This window comes from Emys orbicularis, chromosome 1 (genome assembly GCF_028017835.1).
Source record: "Emys orbicularis isolate rEmyOrb1 chromosome 1, rEmyOrb1.hap1, whole genome shotgun sequence".
In the NCBI taxonomy this organism is placed as follows: Eukaryota; Metazoa; Chordata; order Testudines; family Emydidae; genus Emys; species Emys orbicularis.
The window spans coordinates 164,626,851-164,646,465 of NC_088683.1; the positions used below are offsets into that span (position 1 = coordinate 164,626,851).

General features: G+C 42.9%; 1 protein-coding gene across 1 annotated transcript in view; it reads right to left on the bottom strand.

The window, feature by feature from the left end:
• Positions 1–816: 816 nt before the first annotated feature.
• SLC35A5 (solute carrier family 35 member A5) overlaps positions 817–19,615 on the bottom strand; it is a 28,448-nt gene continuing 9,649 nt past the window's right edge. The window contains exons 4-7 of the mRNA XM_065400641.1: positions 8,670–8,803; positions 4,873–4,940; positions 3,538–4,330; positions 817–2,255 (exon numbers count right to left, since the gene is read on the bottom strand). Of these exons, the coding sequence (XP_065256713.1) occupies positions 2,187–2,255; positions 3,538–4,330; positions 4,873–4,940; positions 8,670–8,803 (1,064 nt within the window). The 3' untranslated portion in view covers positions 817–2,186. The remainder of the gene's footprint in view (positions 2,256–3,537; positions 4,331–4,872; positions 4,941–8,669; positions 8,804–19,615) is intronic.

Here is a 19,615-nt window from a genome sequence, read left to right on the forward strand (position 1 = left end):
GTTATACCAGCATACATAAGGAGGAATTCTACACAAGCCAATAGTTATCCTGGCATAAAACTGGGGTAAAGTCAGAATCTGGACCACGGTCAAACCACACATTCAAGAGCTGCACCTGTAATAGGGAATACATCCCTAACCCAAATGGTATGTTTGAGAGGACACGGTCAGATTAAAAAAAAAAAATGATGAGCCAAATTCAAAGGGGCTCTCTGATTAAGCTGGGTTTACAGGTGCTTTGTATGGCCAGTGTCAAAAAGCAGCTGAAACATATGAGTGAATCTGGCCTTATATTTAAAAACCAAAACACAAGTGTTCTTATCTTCTTAGTAACAGCTTAGATTACTGAAACACATTGAAGTGTTTGTATAGTTTTTTACTGTTCAAAGTGCTGCACAAACATTCAATAATTAATACTCAGAACACACCTGTGAGGTAGGTAACAGTATTATCTCTATATTACAAATGGGGAAACTCAGTCAGGAAGCTGAAATGGCTGAGGCAAGGTGGCTAACTGAAGCAGTGGAAGAAATTAGACTCGGGAGTTGCTGAGTCTGCCAGATCATGCTGCATGGAATAAAACAGATCATTTTTCAAAACTGAACAGACTTTGGATTGGAAGGGAACTCGATAAGTCATCTAGTCCAGCCCCTACACTGATACATGACTATGTATTATCTAGACCAGTGGTCTCCAAAGTGGGGTCCGCAAGAGGATCCTTGGGGGTGCGCGGCAGGAGGAGCCCCCTTTTTTTTTTTTTGCTTCGTCAGTTCAGGCGGGAGTCCGAGTGGCTTTTTTTTTTTTTTTTTTGCTTCGCCAAAAATGGTAGAGCCAGCACGGCAGGGGGTGTGTGCTCAAAATTGTTTTACTGATAGGGGTGCGCGATCAAAAAAGTTTGGAGACCACTGATCTAGGCCACCCCACACACTAGCGCAGTTTTGTAGCATCTGGGCTGCAAACAATGCAGAAAAATGTTGGTCTAAACAGAACCTATTAATCTGATTTTTTTTAAGACTACAGAAATATTTCTTAGGGTTGTTTTTTTTTTAAGCTTGTTTTTACAAAAATCTAAATTTTGGGTCAAGTTTATCTTTTTAGATTTAAAACACTGTATTTACAGATATGGTGAAATGCACTTACAGTGAATTTGGACATAAGGTAACTACTTTTATAGTGAACTAGAATGAAAATCCCTGATGTCTTGTGATGGACAAACTGCAATTCCAGGTAGAGTAAGAATGAAATTACTTCCCCAAAGGAAAGTATATGAACCCTCTGTTTATTTAAAAGCTTGTATTCTGAATATCAAGAAAGCTTCTCTGCCACTGTGCAACACTAATCACGTTACCAAACAAACAGAACATATTTATAATTGGGTGTAATGTTCCACAGGACACATAGGAGCAGCAGTGCTTACAAATCACTGCAGAAATGAGGAAACTCATTCTGCAGCTGTGGAATCATCCCTTAATCAAATTGCAGAAGGGTGCATGATACCAATGAACATGTAGCCCTGGAAATAAGAATACCTAGCACTTATATAACACTTAATATCTTTAAAGCACTTTACAAATGTTAGGGGCCCATTCAATGGGACTATTCTCAACTGAGTCAGGATCATGGATCTGAGGTTTACAGGATCAGGCCCTTCACCAGTGAGAAATATTATTATCCCTATACAACCCTAGTATATGATAGACAAACACGTACAATTGAGGACACCGAGTGTTCTGGATTACTATACATAATACAGCACTCATGTGACCCAAATCATTAAGCTAGGGCCGAACTTCTCTCTCATATAACTTTTATTATCAGTTTATCATTGACTGCACTGGAATTAACTGCTGATTTACACTAGTGTGAGAAGAGAAAAAAAAACCCTTAATATATAAGGCTCGAACTGATAATTCTCTAGTTTTCCTTGTCAACTTCTGAAATCCAATGGGCTTTACTCATTTTTTCTCATCGGACATCCCAGCCCCAAACCTGGACACACCCTATTCTGAACTTGGAGCTGTGTTTTATTTGCACAACTTAAAAACACAATACACATCCTCTGGAATCACAAAACCATCCAAACAGTTTTAACTGTTGCACTTAGAAAAAAGACTATCCCATAGTTTAAAAAGATACCAACACTGTTCTCTTGGAGAATACCCAGCACTCAGTTGCACAAGCTCATGCTAGAAGGCATCTTCATCTGTATCAATGTCACTGTTTGCTTTGGTCAGTCTCTCAAGTTCCTCTCCATCCTACAGGAGCCGAAAAATGGAGGGGAAGAAGATAGTAACTGCATTAGCAAATTTTCTTCTTGTTAGTAATACTTACCCTGCAGCAGTCCAGTGACAACTGCAAAATCAAGGGCCTGTACTTAAAAGCTTTTGTCCTGGGACACTAAGATCCTTGTTTAAGATACAACATATATAGCTGTTCCTGAAGGACAGTCCCTAGATATTTTTTATAGCTCAATATTTACCATTTTTCCATGGTATCCTTCCTGAAATCTTACCAATTGCACTGTATTCAATTAATAGATGTGTCCCTTCCTATGTTGGCAAATACATAGGTGCTGAGTAACTTGTACTGTAACTAATTAATTACATCTGCTGAAACATGCAGTGATTGATTTTACAAATGTGAGACTATATGTGTTATTTACTGTTAAATATCACTCTGCAATAGCGCTGTGCAGAATTCCAAGGAAACATTGACCCTCCTCTTTCTGGGATAAATGAAGTTTCCCAGGACTAAATGCAGACAGCGCCCTCTGCTGCTCACAGACCATAAATATACTATAAATACTGAAGACTTATTTCTCAGTTCACCTGAATGTGAGGTCTGGGAGCAAGCCCCTTCCCCACAAAGATTTTCCTAGATTTTAAGCATCTGGATCTTCGTTCATAGAAGAGCAGAAATTATAGCAGGAGGCTGGAGGAACTGATTCATGAGGAAGGGGCAACTACCCTGTTGAAAATATTACATTAAAAATATCCTTACCTGCGTTTCTTTAAAAAAAAAAAAAAAAAAAAATCTTACCTGAATTTCTTAAAACATCTTAGACTGTTAAAGCTGAAAAATTTTTAAATATCTAATTTATTTTCCTCCATTTATGCTGTATGTTTACTTTCTGCATTTAGCTGAACCTGGGCTGTGAAAATAGACACGTCAATTTTCCTTGTTTATAATCAGTTCCCCAGTATAATGCTGGGATATTTGGGTTTGATGGGGTATTTGGCTGCAAATGCTAAAAGAATGTTCAAGCCGAGATGGCTGAAGGATCATCTGAGGTCAGAGCAGAGAGGTAAAGCTTCAGCCAGGCCTCAGGAAACAAGAGGAAGCTACACATAGAAGTATGGAGCTAAAACAAAGATTTATTTACAAGACCGAGATTGATCTTGTGTCATTTAAATGAAAGTGACAATTTGGTTGAATTATGAGTCCAGCCACACGTGTAGTGAACTTTGAATGGTCAACTGGGTAAACAGTCTGTGAGAAAGGGAGTCAACCAGAGACACAAGCATTTCAAAGCCTTACCCCGCTGGATCGCTCCCAGATCTCACCGAGGAGTTTGTTCCTCTCCTGCTGAGTGGCATATTCCAGGCCTTGATGTTTGCTGGCATTGTAGATAAATATGGAAAGAAGCACCACAGGTGCTTCCAAGAAGAAGTCCAGAGAAGGCTTGAAGTCAAAGATGACAATGGACACAATGGTGATGATCACGGTGGTGATCTGTGCAGTCAGGACGTGGAACATGTTGTCTCGGAACTTCAGAATGAAGGCCACAGACAGCCCCAGGAAGGCAGTGACAAAAATGAGAGCTACAGAGAACACATTGTGGCCATAAAAGAAGCCACAGTACTCTATCTGCCAACGGTTCTCAGAGCGCAGGCCCAGCATCAGCCCATTGAACAGCACCCCGAAGACATATAGCTTGCTGTTCTGCACAAATATACTTTCATTGAGCTGGTCCCCTTCCTTCAGGATCTTTTCATTATAGATGTTGGCCAAAGCAGAGATGAAACACTGCACTATTATCAGCAGATGGCCCAAGCCAAGGCGGAGAGGTTTCAATGCTCCTGCAGTGGTAGCAGTGACATTCCACTTGAAGCTGGGAAAGAACCCTGTTTCCGTACAGTTGTCTCCTCCCCAGCACTCTTCCTCCGGCTTGGTGTACTGAAGGCAGCGATTAGCTGAGCTGAAAAACATGTCATGATGAAACCCGTGTGTGGCCAAGCTGTGCTGATTGCTTCCGGTCCCTGCAGTCAGGGCTATGATGGACAGGAACAAAATCAGTAGAGATGCCCACTGCACCCAGGAGAGCTGCCGTCTGTGTGGAGACAAAAAACCCCAAACCTTTAGAGTACAGGGACAGGTGTTCAGCATTTTGAAAACAAATGACACGTGGCACGGAGAAACCTCCACACCACAGGCAAACCCAGAGAGAGTGTGTGAAATCTCAACTCCATTGAGCAAATAAAATTCCCATTAACTTCAATGGGGTGAGGATTTCCCTAGAGCTTCATCTCAGACACCAAAGAGGCAGTGTGCTCAAGTGCCTCCCCCAGCTGCCTACGAGGAGCCCCTGCACGACTCACAATGGAGACAACATTATTGTATTGTAATGATTCTATTTATCCATTACAGAAGAATGAAGGACTGAGACAAATTTGCTGAAATTTAAACTTGTGGTTCCAATTAAGCTAAGTATTTCATACCTACAGTAACAGTTAAACCACTAAGCCATTATTCGCGCTTGTATGCCAAAGACTACAGAAAATACAGAGTATTAAAAATACTATAGCCCTCATGTGGAGAGAAAGAATCCAGCATAACTTCCCCAATGTTTTATTTGCTTTCATAGCTACTTACTTTAACACTATCCTGAATAGGAGCGCTGTTGTTATAATGATAAAATTTGAGAATAATACAGCCATGGCCTAGAAAAAGAGGACAGGGGGAAAATTACAATCCAGACAGAATCTGACCAACAAAAATCAACTCACGGTGTTCATCTATCAGAAGACCCCACAGCAAAAAGTGATCATATTGGGACAGACCTTTCACTCGGGGCGAAATTCACTCTTGCAAGGAGGAACCACACAAGATCCTAAATGCCAGTTCCACATTAATGGCTTAAGTAGTGCACAGAATCTTGCTAGGGTTTTCTGCAATGGGGCAGATTTCACCCTGGGCTAAACAGAGTTGGAAAAACTTCCATTGACTTCAGTGAGCGCTAGATCAAGCACTTTGGGCCAATAAATTTCTTTTACAGCCATGAGTTAGAATTTTAATACATAGAATATTTAGTCATTTCAATTGTGGCGTGCGTTCAGATTTTTTTTTGCTGTTTGTACTCTGACGTTTGAGCATTATTACAATCTCAAGAGTGCGCATGAAAACAGATGTATAAATCACAGTTCTACTCTGGAAAGTGACTGTGTAAAAATGGCTCCTTCCTAATCCTATTTTCTGTGAGTATCAGGGTCAAATCTACTGATTTTACTGAAAGAAAAAAAAAAAGTGGAGAGCCTGCTATTTTTTACTCTGGCTAGCTGTGCATAACCAATACAGCTCCTGGAGTCTATTCTGGCTCACTCATCAACAGAATTATCAACTAGGTAACAATTACAAGACTAAGGCTTTGTCTACACTGGCATCTGAACAGCAAAACTTTTGTCTTTCAGAAGTGTTAAAAAAAAAAAAAAAAAAACCTCCCCCAAAAGACAAATGTTTACTGTCGCTAAAAGCTGCGTAGTGTAGATATAGCCTAATGCTGTTGCACAGATGTAACGGAGCACAATTTGAAGACAACGGGTCTGCACAGGTGTAACTGAAGGAAGAATTTGGTCTGCAAAATCTTCATTATTTGTGATAATGAATGGAAGGAAAGAACCCAGGGCAAGCTTGCAGCAGCATTAATTAAAACAACAGCACTGTTTTATTTGGGAAATGGGAACAAATTTGATTTGGATACTTCATAAACAATGGCATTTTTCAGAGCAGAACCACACTTTAAAAAGTCTTAAGAGTCAGAAGATTCTCAATTCAGGTTCCCACGGGGATTTTCTATAACCTTAACCATGTCCTCAAAGTCATTCCAGGCTGACTTAGCTAGGAAGTAGTGGGTTCCCATTAATATGTCTGACATGCCATGACCCTAGTCTTTAAATATGAACTGCCAAGCAAAATTCAAAACTGAATTACTGCCCTCATCAACCAGGTCAAGAGATCATTGAAGACATCTGAGAATGCATCATTTATAGTACATCATTGGCACCACAGGAGCCAGTTGCCATATGAGACTTGTAATATCTTATGTCCCAGAACAATGTTTTTCTGGTGCAACTCTAATGAATCCCGAACAGAAACAGAGGTTAAAAAGAATTTTTAAAAAATATTTTTCTGTCATATGCCTCTCCTTATCTCACAGCCTGTTTAACGAAGAGTGACAAACACAGAAATCTGGGTTTAACTTACCTTGAGTCTCCCCCTGCAGTAGACATTTATGAAGAAAGATCTCTTCATTACATAATAGATTTTAATCAAATATTTACATAAATAATTTCCATGTTGTGCGTATATTCTGACCTTCATGACTTATGTCTTTAAATTCACAACCCTAACTTTGCATTAATGTTGTATTGCGTTAACCAGTAAAAAGGGCAGTTCCTTTCCATTATAATCCAGTGTATTATTTGCCAAGTAGCAGGTCACATTTTCCAGTACTGTGTTCCCATTTAATCAAAAGATACTAAGTGCAATGAATACACACAAGAGGTCAGTTAAAGTTTCCTCTGATTTTCTTGACTTGTGAAATTAAAGTCTCATTTTTAAAACTGTTACTAGACCATTAAGCATAAAATTTCCTTAGTTCTGCTTTTAAAAGTAAGAAAAATATTTGACTAAATAGGTAAATCCAGAACTGACAGAGGAGGTTCTTCAAGAGATGGACTAGCAGATACAGGGACGGATACACAATTGAAACATACACACCATTTACATTTTTGTTTTTGCTTTGTGGTCATCAATCAAAGTACAAACCAAAATTTGTATTATGTCCTGTCTCCAACAGCCTATTGTGCAATATCTACTGGATATTGTTTTCCAGTATTTATTTACAGATGTCCCAAGGAACAAGATAACAGGGCAGGAATCAGAGCCAAATCTACCAGAGACCACTACGCAACACATCAGATAACAGAACATAAAATCTTATTTATAAGTCACATTAAATAATTAAGAACAGCCACTGCTCCAAGCATAGAACCCTCGGTATTTCAGGCAGTCACTCATTCAAGCACTAGTAAGACCCATACCTACTTAGTTTTTAAAATCACATGAGAAAAGGCTTACATGCATCTTCTTTCATGCAACTAGCTACTGTCTCTTCAATTGCAGCTTACCATGCCTTCCAGAATTTATTCAGCCCAGGATGCACTTAAATATCGGAAATGTTATTATTCATTCTTGTTTTACCATTATAGCACTACAATTTTAATAAACCTCTATGAAATATACCAGATCGAAAGTTAAAGACAAAGAATTATATAATGGAAATAGAGGGTTTTGAACAGCGTTCGCTCTAAGGGAAGAAATACAAATTACTAGTGTGTGTACAAGCTTGCTGTATGATCTTTATAAAAGATCCCCTCAACCAAAAGCCAAGTTGCTTATTTAAGAAAATGACTGCATGTAGACGTAATCTTTCAAACATTAGATCCTGTAATTATTCAGGGCATTATACCTGTGCTCACCTTTCAAAAGTTAATAAAACAGTGCATATGTTATTTTAAATCACCCAGACCTTTTCCCCCCTAAAACGAGATGTTTGCAAACCAGGCAAAAGCAACAGTCCTGTTGACTACAGCTGTCCATGCCAGAAATTTGAGCCTTAAAGGACAATTTTTTGAGACAGCCTGAGAGTGAAAATAAAGGTTTAGATTGAGTTTAACTATAGTTTCTCTAGTGTCATGATAAATATATTGAGAATTCCCTGTTATTTTATAGTCAACACTAATAAAACTTGAACCAAAAAAAAAAAAAAAAAAAATCATCCCAGGCTTAAAATGAAGATCACAATTTTTCTGAACATTTGTAGATTGATTCCAGGTTCTATGAATAAAAGCAGCAAATGTCTGTCACACTGGATACTAGCTCAGGTACGGGAGGTAATTAAATGCAAAAAAGTCAGCATCCAACACTCTTTCCACCTCCCCTTCCTCTCACTTTTGGGGTTTGATCATAATGGTATCGATGCAAAATAGAAGAAAGCAAAATACAAAAGTGACTGAATGAAGTCATTCATATAAAGACATTAATGGTAGGAGCTGTATAGGGGATGGGACTCAAAATCCCCCCTTCAAATCAAACAGATATGCTGAGCCCAAGAAAGGAGAAGGAAGGACCAAGTCTTGCATCACTTTGAAGCCATTCAACGCTACCTCTAAATCAGGAAGATAATGCAGAAAGATTCTCTCTCAACTGGAAGCTACAAAACAGGATCTGATGGGCAGGTGGATGGAAGGGATTAATAGAAACGGTCCTTGTGTACAGGGCAGCCTTAGACAGATCAACTGCAGGACCATGAAACCCCAACTAGCAAACCTCCAACAAGAGAGAGACTTGCATCATTTCAATGCTATTTTATTTGGTCTGTGTATACTTACTGGTTGGAGGTAGGACAATATATAGAAAACAATCAGGTTATCCAAAAAGTACAGAAAGGCCGGAACTGACCACTTCATGTAGTTACAAAACTCCCTCCATGAGGTGCATCCAAAGTCACTATATGAACGTCCCTCTAAAAGAAAAGGAAAAAAAAAAATCAGTCAGTAAAATGAACTTGATTAGAATGATAAAAATCTGTGTAAAAGACTTTCCATGTTAATGGAGGTGTGTTTTAATCCCCATTTGACAGGACAGCAATTGCTTTTTTTGGTTTGTTTTAAAGCAAATGTAGCATTTGATGAATGGTGTCAGAATGACAGCCCTGGAGACCTTACTCTTCCATTAATCCACAGGAGATACACAACACGAGCAGAGGCAGCACTAGCTTCCCCATACTCTCGTCAATCTGCCTTAACCGAGCTCCTAATGCAACAACCTCTAAAGAGAGGAGTTCAATCTCAACGGTCATTTGGTCTTCTGCCTCAGCAGAGAGACCATCAACAAGGTTGGTGGTCCTTTTGCACAATACTCACTAGGAACTAGGATGAGACCACCCATCATTATTGATGCCTAAAGAATGACAATCAGTTAGAAATGACTTTTGCTGACTACTGAGCATGCCTAGATTTGAAACAATAGCCTAGATGTAAGAGACCTGCATATGTAGCACCCAAAGTACAGTAGCATTTTACAGACAAAAAGACAGTCCCTGTTCTCACAGAGTTTACAATCTAAATGAAGATATGACATAAGACAAGACAAAACAGAATGTGAGCAAGGGGAGAAGATGCAAGAATACACATGGTTTGTAAGCTCTTTGTGGCAGGGATCACCTTTTTGTTCTAGGTTTGTATAGAACCTAGCATGCTGGGATCCTGGTCCATGACCGGGGTGCCTACGTGCTACGGTAATACAAATAAAAAAAGAATAATAATTACATGTGCTTAAATGTTCAGGGGATGTGTGTCTTAAAACAATGTAATTTTAAATGTGAATAGCAGTGAGGGTGCAGATGAGAGGAATAGGAAGAAAGAGATGTGTTTAAAGGCTCAAAAGGATAAGGAAAGGGGAAGAAGGTGAAGGGGGAAATTTAGATGGGAATGGGCTGACTAGTTTCAGCTTCCCTTCAAACTATATTAGATTTGAGGGGAGAAAGTCTGGAAGATAAATGTACCCTTAGCATTCTCAATCAATAGTCTTTTGAATGCAGGTGTGCGTCATTTCTTCTCCTCAATCTGACTACACTTTATTCCCAAAGCAAAGAATTAAATTGCTTAGTAAAAGTTTGTAAAGCACTTTGGAATGATAGGTGCTCTGTCCAGGAAATATACTGAAGGAGCAAAACAGCAGTATCAAACATAAGAACATACATAAGAAAGGCCATACTGGGTCAGACCAAAGGTCCATCCAGCCCAGTATCCTGCCTACCGACAGTGGCCAATGCCAGGTGCCCCAGAGGGAGTGAACCTAACAGGTAATGATCAAGTGATCTCTCTCCTGCCATCCATCTCCACCCTCTGACAAACAGGGGCTAGGGACACTATTCCTTACCCATCCTGGCTAATAGCCATTAATGGACTTAACCTCCATGAATTTATCTAGTTCTCTTTTAAACCTTGTTATAGTCCTAGCCTTCACAACCTCCTCAGGCATGGAGTTCCACACGTTGAGTGTGCGCTGTGTGAAGAACTTCCTTTTATTTGTTTTAAACCTGCTGCCCATTAATTTCATTTGGTGGCCCCTAGTTCTTATATTATGGGAACAAGTAAATAACTTTTCCTCATTCACTTTCTCCACACCACTCATGATTTTATATATCTCTATCATATTCCCCCTTAGTCTCCTCTTTTCCAAGCTGAAAAGTCTGAGCCTCTTTAATCTCTCCCGTTCCAAACCCCTGATCATTTTAGTTGCCCTTCTCTGAACCTTTTCTAATGCCAGTATATCTTTTTTGAGATGAGACCACCACATCTGTACGCAGTATTCAAGATGTGGGCATACCATGGATTTATATAAGGGCAATAAGATATTCTCCGTCTTATTCTCTATCCCTTTTTTAATGATTCCTAACATCCTGTTTGCGTTTTTGACTGCCACTGCACACTGCGTGGACGTCTTCAGAGAACTATCCACGATGACTCCAAGATCTCTTTCCTGATTGGTTGTAGCTAAATTAGCCCCCATCATGTTGTATGTATAGTAACATGCAGTAGGTAGAAAACCTTCACCATCAGGGAGATGGATTGGATGACCTAATATGTCTTTCCACCTCTAGATCATCATCAGCGTGGATACTTGCCCATAAAGACTTTACTCCTTTAAATGTGAACTTTAAAAAACAGCATTTATTTGCTGAGCACATGGCAAAGGACACACATGCACAAGGCACTGGCATGTGTCATCCTCATCTTCTGTGACTGGGAAGCTGGAAATTCTACTCAGCTGACGCTGGTTGGTAGTGACATACCAAGTACACTGTCCAGGCTGATAGCCCAACTCTTTCATGTGTGAGCCTTCAAGTAAATACATGTAGCAGACATGTCACAGTGGCTTCTGGTTAAAAAAAGGAACTGATTGTTATATATATTTTGATACATAGTTGATTACGAGGGAAAAGGTCAACCTACTACAGTTAGGAAATCAACCTATTTTGGAAGACAGGCCAGTTTTATCTACCCCTTTCATACAATACCTTGTTGGGTGCCACAGTCGTGCGTGGAAAAAAAAAATCCAGTTTAGTTTGTTTTTGGAAACACGGGCTGTGCACTGTATTTATGATCTACCTGAACTTGGCTTTTTCATTAACATTTGTGGAAACCAGTATTTCACTCAAGTTCCTTTTCAGTCTCTATTACAAAATGGTTGAAGTCCCACAAGGTTGTCATTCCCTCCTGTACAAAAGTATCAGTCTTCTACTATTTTGCTTTATGAAATGGTGAGGTTAACCACTGATCTTTTTCACTTTATGAAGAAGCTACAGAGAGGCTGGGAGGAAAAGATGGAACTACAATCAACAATAATATACTATTCTCTTGTGCCTTTCCTACGAGTCTCTCCAAGTGCTCTATAAACATTAAACAAGCCTTACAAAACTTACACTGGAAAAACCGGAGAACAGAGTAGTTAAGGGATTTGTTCAAAGTATACAGTGATGGAGCCAAGGAGCAGAACAAGAAACTCTTGTTTCCAATTCTACACTTGAACCTCAGGACCACTCCCTTCTTTCTAAGGTTGAAGAATACTGTATCTAACAAACTACAGGGAGAATTTTGCTAGACAGAATATAGTTACCTAAAATGAAATTCAGGCAGATCACCATAAAATATTTAATGACCACAAGTGTTCAGAAACTGATGTCTCATCTGAAAAAAAAAAAAAAAAGAAAAGAAAAAAAAAAAAAAGGTACCACAAGCAGCATGCACTGTGCTGGGGCATTGAATCAGCACCGGCTCAGAAGGAAGAGTATAGCCTACTGAATCGCTGAGACATAGAGGCTGCTTGGCAAAGGGTCCCCTGTTCTTTGCAAACGACTCACCTCAGACCTGACAAACTCACTACAGCAAACATGTTTTGCAGGATAATTATCCATAAATAGTAATATATAAGGTATCTATGGAAAGCTTGTAACTTGTCAAGTTTCATAACCATTGCAAGATGCATGTATGGGCAATATTTAAGGAACAATGTAGTTATACTGAAAGTATGCTTTATGGACTTGGAGCAGAAGTAAGTCACCAGGAGATAATGTATCTCTGTGATGGCTCATTCAAACAGGAAGGAGAAGTCACCCCCTGTCCTGGTTAGCCAGTGATGAAGGCTCAATTGTCTAGCCTTGCTCCCTCTCAAGATTTTCAATGGAAAACCATCGGAGGCAACTGCAAACTATCGAAACCACTTGGAGGTAAAAAAGAAACACTACAACAGACAGAGAATTACCCTGCCTATGAATAGAGAGAAAAGATTGTTTCAGTACAAAACAGAGCATGGAGAGATACTCTATATACTTACACTGAGGAGGAAACCTCTTGAGGCGCAGGAATGTTCTCATGAAAAATTGGATCCTGGTCTGTGAAGCCAGCCAGATCTGCCACAGACTGTACTTTTTTTTTCGGGGGGGGGGGGGGGGGGGGAACCTACTCTTTTAGATAGGAAAGGTAATTATTAATGAACGTAGACCCAGGTTCATCCTTTAGGATTTTGCTTTGTATTTTAACCATTTGTTTTTTCCACCACTCTCTCATTTCCAGTGGAACATCTATTCTTTCTTAATCTTCTTTTAAGTGCTCGTAAGTGCTGTGCATTATATAGAGGAGAGGATTTAAGGTAAAACTAGTAAACTGCAGTACACTGTGCCTTTGGGGGCAGAGGATCTGGGATTTCTGACAGTAGCCAGTGTCGGGCTGGATATCACAGGGGAACTCTTGAAGGGATTCAGGGACCAGGATGCACCTACTGTTAATCTGAAAGGTAAAGACAGGACTGGCATAGCTCAGAAGAGAGTGCTTCAGTGGCTGACAGGCTGGTGTTAGGGAGCTGATGCCCAGCAAGGCACAGGCAAGACTCCCTCACGCTGGAGGCAGAGGGTAATAAGATGACTCACAGTCCTGGGTATCCCGAGAACCATAACAGTCGCCATCAGCACTTTTTACAGCATTAGGTAACCAAGCCTGACCCTGGCTTAGTTTATAAGATCTGAAGAGATCACAGACCCAGGGCTTGTCTTCACTTCAGAGTTAACTCAAGTTATAACTTGAGTGTTGCCCCTAGCTCTAGTCCTGTCCATACACAAAAACCCTTCACTACAGTATGATGGTGCTTTTTACTTGAGTTGACTGCCTGTCGGGGTGTACAGACCAGGGTGGATAAAAATCAATGATTTAAAAAAAAAAAAAAAAAGTTTTTTTTTCCTCAAAAAGCATTTAAATAAAAAAAAATACAATCTAAAGAGTTTTAATTAAGACACATTATAGCTCAAAGATATCTCATCCATCTCATCATGGAATAGGGATTATAAATTCTAATTCTATAGCATGACACAATATATTCATGTAATGTTTAAGAAAAGTTTTGTAAATGAGTTCCAATAGTTCATGGATTAGGGACCCAATCTTATGGGGTTTCAGGGGCTAATCTTTCTATCTACCCAATGGGACTCAGTGCTCAGTCTAGAAGATAGCATCAGAGATGCTTAGTTTTGCAGTTCTCAAACTGTGGATTTGTGTCTCCAGAGATAACATGCTTGTTAACAGCAAAAATGTTTTTCAATAAATAAATAATATATAGAAGTGAGAAATAACAGACCTATTGTCCCTCTGCAAATTTGTGTACACAGAGTCAATCCCTTACCTCTCTCTAAAAGATCTGGACAAGGAGAAGTCTGGAGATAAATGTGAGAAGGGAAGGACAGGCAGTAGAAGTGAAATTGTTTGAGCAGCATATTCCAAAAGTCTTGAGGTCTTTCTGAGTGTAGCCTTCATTGATTTGAGATCTACCATACCATTCTCTCACTAGAAGGGAAAACCTATAATAGCAGCAGGCCGTAAAAGAGACCCAGTTTGGGAATAAGAACCGTTCAATAAATATATGTTTGATGATGATGTTTTAAAGAAAGTCACACCAGTGAACTGGTGGAAGTCACTTAAGCACTTGGATTCAGAGACTGTTGAAGTGATAATCTCACTTTTAACAGCAGTAGCTTCTTCTGCTGGTGTAGAAAGAATATTTTCTTCTTTTGGACTAATTCATTCCAAATTGAGAAATCGTTTGAGACCTGAAAAAGCAGGAAAGCTTGTTTTTCTTTTCCAGATTATGAACAAACAGGAAAATTAAGGTGAAGACGACTGAGTTAACTGCATAAGCCAATATTTTATGTTTCTCATGTTGACCTTACTGACATAGTCGATTTAATTTTTTTTTGTTTTTTTTAAATATTTCATTTAACTATTTTAGTTAAAAATAATTTTAACAAAAACAAACCTGATTTTAAAAAACTTGAATGTTTTACTAAATTCAAAAATTCATATGCTTGTTTTGTAAAAATATGTTTGCTGTTGAAGAAAAAAATCCAGAATACATAATGTTATTTTAGTTAAATAAAACAATTTAAATGTCTGTCTGGTGATGTTCTCCTCCTAACACAGCATGGCAAGAAAATCCTCCAAATATTAATGATTAACCTGTTGAATTGGAAATAGTTCACCTCCCAATGACTTCATAAATATCTGCTTCAATTACCTTTGGTAAATGAAATAACCAAACAATCATTCATTTTCTGATATAACTGTAAAACTAATCTGAGAAGTTTTCAAAATAAATCACTTTAAAAATGTATAGTGTGTACCTTCTAAAAATGAAACCTACATCTGAGTTGTGAATAATATATATTAAGGTTATAACAACCAACAAGAATGCACTTTTATGTAGAAATCCATGATTAAATCGAGTCTTCCTGATTTGATTTAAATCAGATCCACCCTGGTACAGACTATGGGTATGTCTACACTACAGAGACTATACCAGCATAAGTATACCAGCATAGTCCCGTAGCGCAGACACAGTCTACGCCAACAGAAGGGGTTTTTCTGTTAGCATACGAATACCACCTCCATGAATAATGTCAGCTACACTGATAGAAGCATTGTCAACATAGCTGAGTCTACAGTGGGGTCTATGCCAATATAAATTCCATGTGTAGACCAAGCCTACAGCTTGAGTTTGTCAGCTGCTAACACAATCATTCTGTGCTGCTTATATGTACTAATGCTAGCTCCCAAATTGTTAGCCATGGTTACGGCACACTGTTTCCATGGCCACAAGGCAGGAGTGACCTTCGCCTCAGTGTCTGTGTTTGGGAAACTTTTGGCTGATTTGATTCCTACCCTCGCAGCTGGTGTTCACGCGCTCAAGAGATGGGTCTGTTATCTTGTGTGCCTGTATACTGCCTGGCTTTTCTATGCGCAGGAATGTAACCACTAAGAAGTGTTGTAAACAAAGTAAGGAGAGAAATAAAAACCCCAGGAAAAGTTTTCCTGGAGGCTTTTTGGCTTGAGGCTTTTGAAGCTCTCTGGCTACCAGAAACCTGGTGTTCTATTTCCTTTCCTGTGTCGTCGCCACATCTGGTGACCCCGACGTGATACCCCTCTACTCACTGGCTGGATACGCCGAGCGCGTCCCGCGGCTGTTTGCCGCCCCTTATTCGTGAGTATGGGGGGGGGGACTTTCCAGTGCCCAGAAGGAGCACGCAAGAGAGTTACAAGAGATTATACGGCAGCGTTCATGTGTCGCTGTCCCGGTCGCTCATATTGAGGACCTTCTAAGGGAAATAGATCGCCAGTGCCCCTGGTATCCTGACTGCGGGTCTTTACAGCTTTTTGATTGGATACGGATTGGGATCACCTTGTATAGTGAACCCCGTGCCCCAGCTCAGCACCTGCTGCTCTGGCAGCGTTGCAAGGAGGCGCTGGAGGGGTTCGGCCCCGACGGCCTCAAGCCGGTTTCCCCTTTGCCCCCAGGTGATGGGCCGCCCCCCTCCTGCCCGCAGCTGACCCTCCCTGCGCCGCCGCCCGTGGCGGCGCCCCCCTGCCTACCGGTCGGGCGGGGGGGCGCTGTCGCCGCGGCGGTGCAGCGAGCGCGCGAGGCCGGTCTCTTGACCGACGAGGAATCCAGCTGTGGGTTCGAGGCGTTTCCCGTCTCTTGGCGGGATAATGGAAATGGGGGGCAGATAGTGGACTGGGAGGCTCTCCCCTACTCGGTTCTGCGCGAGCTCCGCAAGGCGGTTCGTGAGACCGGGGTGCGATCCACTTTCACCCTGGGGATCTTGGAAGGTGTGTCAAACGGTTATTTCTTACTCCCCCAAGATTGGAAAGACGTGTCGCATGGTGCTGTCTCCTGCGCAATACGTTGTGTGGAATAGCGAGTACCAGCGAGAGGCGCTTATGGCAGCAGCACAAGGTGGGGGGGCTTATCTCGCTGAGCAGTTATATGGCACAGGGCAGTTTTCGAGCATCCCCGAGCAGGCGGTGGGCACGCCCCAGGCAGCCTTTCCCATTATTGGCCAGTGTGTCCGTCGAGGGTTTCGCAGGGTCCCCGCTGCGGGCGAGTCCTCTAAGTCCTTCGTGGTTACTCGGCAGGGTGCCACTGAACCGTTCCACCAGTTTATTGACCGCCTCCAAGAGGCAGTCCAGAGGCAGATTGATAACCCGCAAGCCCAGACTGAATTAATGATAAAATTGGCTTACGAAAATGCCAATGCAGATTGCCGCCGTGCCATGCAGGCAGTGGTCGGGCGCCCCGGGTATACCCTGGCAGAATTGCTGCAGGCGTGTGCTGACGTGGGTACTCAGACCCATCAGATGGCCCTGCTGGCAGCTACCCTGCACAAGGGGCAGAAGCCTCAGGGGAACTGCTTTAATTGCCAAAAGCCCGGACATTTTTGGCGGGAGTGTCGGGCCCCTGGGGGGGGGGGGGGGGGAAACAAACCCAAACCCCGAACAGACCAGAGGCCCCGCACGCTGTGTCCAAAATGCAAGAAGGGCTACCATTGGGCTGCGCAGTGTCGTTTGGCCGGGGGTGACAACCGGTTTTTGGCTGCCAACCGAGACAACCCCCCGGGAAACTAGTAGGCGGGCCTGCGACCAGCCCGAGACCCAAGGTCGCGCCCCTCTCCGTGCACGACGTCCCCGCCGCCACAAGGGGCAGTGCAGGGATTGACCTGGTTAATCAGGAAAATATGGATATTACTCTCCCCGGGGAGGTCCTCCTCATGCCGTCCCAGATCCAGGGCCCGCTGCCGGAGGGCGTGGTGGGCCTTGTCCTGCCCCGCTCGTCCGCCAGCAAGCAGGGCCTGTTTGTGGTGCCTGGGGTGGTGGATTTGGACTATGGTGGAATTATCCATGTTCAACTGTGGAGCCATCTCCCGAAACAGCTGTTTCAGGGAGATGCCTGGGCGCAACTCATACTTGTGCCCTACTCCCTTCCGGCAGGGGGAAGAAACGTTCCCCGAACCGGAGGCTTCGGGTCCACCGACCAGCGCACTATTCACCCACAAGTGGCAGCGGTCGTTAAAGACATTGGAGCACCCCAACCCAAACGCATTTACTGCCTCAACGATCAGCCGTTTGAGGGTGTTATTGACTCTGGGGCAGACGTCACCGTCATCGCCGCCACGCAGTGGCCCGCCCATTGGCCCACGGAGCAGGCTCCGGCGGTTTGGGGTGTGGGCGGGGCGCAGGACTCACAACGGAGTGCCCAATGGTTGGAGGTTAGGGCGCCTCAAGGCACCCGCCGCGCCCATATCCGGCCTATTATTCTCCCCGTCCACCTTAATCTGTGGGGCCGTGATTTATTAATACAGTTCACTGCCACCATCCATATTGATGACTAGGCGTATGTCCCTCCCCCTCCGTTGGCTCACTGACGAGCCCGTATGGGTTGCGCAGTGGCCGCTTCCTCTGGAAAAGCTGGAGGCCCTCCAGCACTTGGTTAATGACCAGCTGCAGGCAGGACATTTGGAGGAGTCCACTAGCCCCTTTAATACCCCCGTGTTTGTAATTAAAAAGAAATCTGGTAAGTGGCGCCTTCTGCAGGATCTTCGCGCCATTAATAAAATTATACAGCCTATGGGTCCCCTGCAGTGTGGTACCCCCAATCCCAACCTTATCCCCTGTGATTACCAGTTATTTGTAATAGATTTAAAAGATTGTTTTTTTACCATCCCCCTGCACCCTGAGGACCGGGTGCGTTTTGCCTTTACTGTTCCGGTTTTGAACCACTCCCAGCCCACTCCACACTATCAGTGGAATGTGCTCCCTCAAGGCATGTTAAACAGCCCCACCTTGTGTCAGCATTTTGTTGCGCAAGCCTTACGGCCGTTTCGCACAGCACGCCCGGATGCTTTAATTTACCACTATATGGATGATATCCTGGTGGCTCACCCCGTCCTCCCTGATGACTGGCTGGACGAACTGCGCCACCAGCTTGCGGCGTGTGGCCTGGTCGTGGCACCGGACAAGATCCAGCATCAGCCACCCTTTTTGTATCTTGGTCACCGTATGCTCCAGTCATTTGCCCGTCCAGTTTGTCCCGAGTTGGTATTGCCCAACCCTCTTACGTTTGTGCAGCTCCAACAGTTATTGGGGTCCCTCAATTGGGATTCGTCCTTTTTGCCCTCTGACTACCTCCATGCTGTCCCCTCTTTTTTCTGGCCTTCGGCAGGGCCGCATCCCCGGAGATGTTATTCCCGTTTCCCAGGAACAGCGCCAAGCGGTCACCCTCATTAACCGGACCCTGGCCCAGGTGTGGGTCGACCGCCGAGAAAGGGAACAGCCCCTTTTTGCCATTTTGCTTCCCACACTTCCACAACCGACAGCTGTCCTCGCCCAGGAGGGGGCGGCAGCGCGTCTTCGTTTAATTGAATGGATTTATTTGACCCACTCCCCTCCGCATACTATTCAGACACTCCCTCAACAGGCCGCCGAGCTGATTTTTAAAGTGCGAGAACGGTCCCATACCCTTTTGGGTTGGGACCCCGTTGCCATTATTGTCCCCATCCCGGCTAAAGACTGGGAACGCGCTGTCTCTTGCAGTGCCACCCTCCAATTGTCTCTTGCTGACTATGTCGGGGAAATTAAATATCACATTCCCCCTGACCCCCGCCTTTCACTCCTACAACAATGTTATCTTCACCTCCGGCCGTCTTTGTCAACCGTCCCCATTGAGGATGCACTTACCCTTTTTACGGACGGCGGCCCAACGCGAGGTGCGGTCAGCTGGCAGGCGCAAGGCATTTGGCAAGTCCGCTTTACCCTGCCTCAGCGTTCCCCCCAGCGCGCAGAATTGGCCGCTGTCATCCTGGCCTGCCGATGCTTCCAGGATGACCCTTTTAATCTTATTACTGTCAGTCTTTATGTTACTAATGTTCTTAAGTCTCTTCCAGGTTCCTATGTGT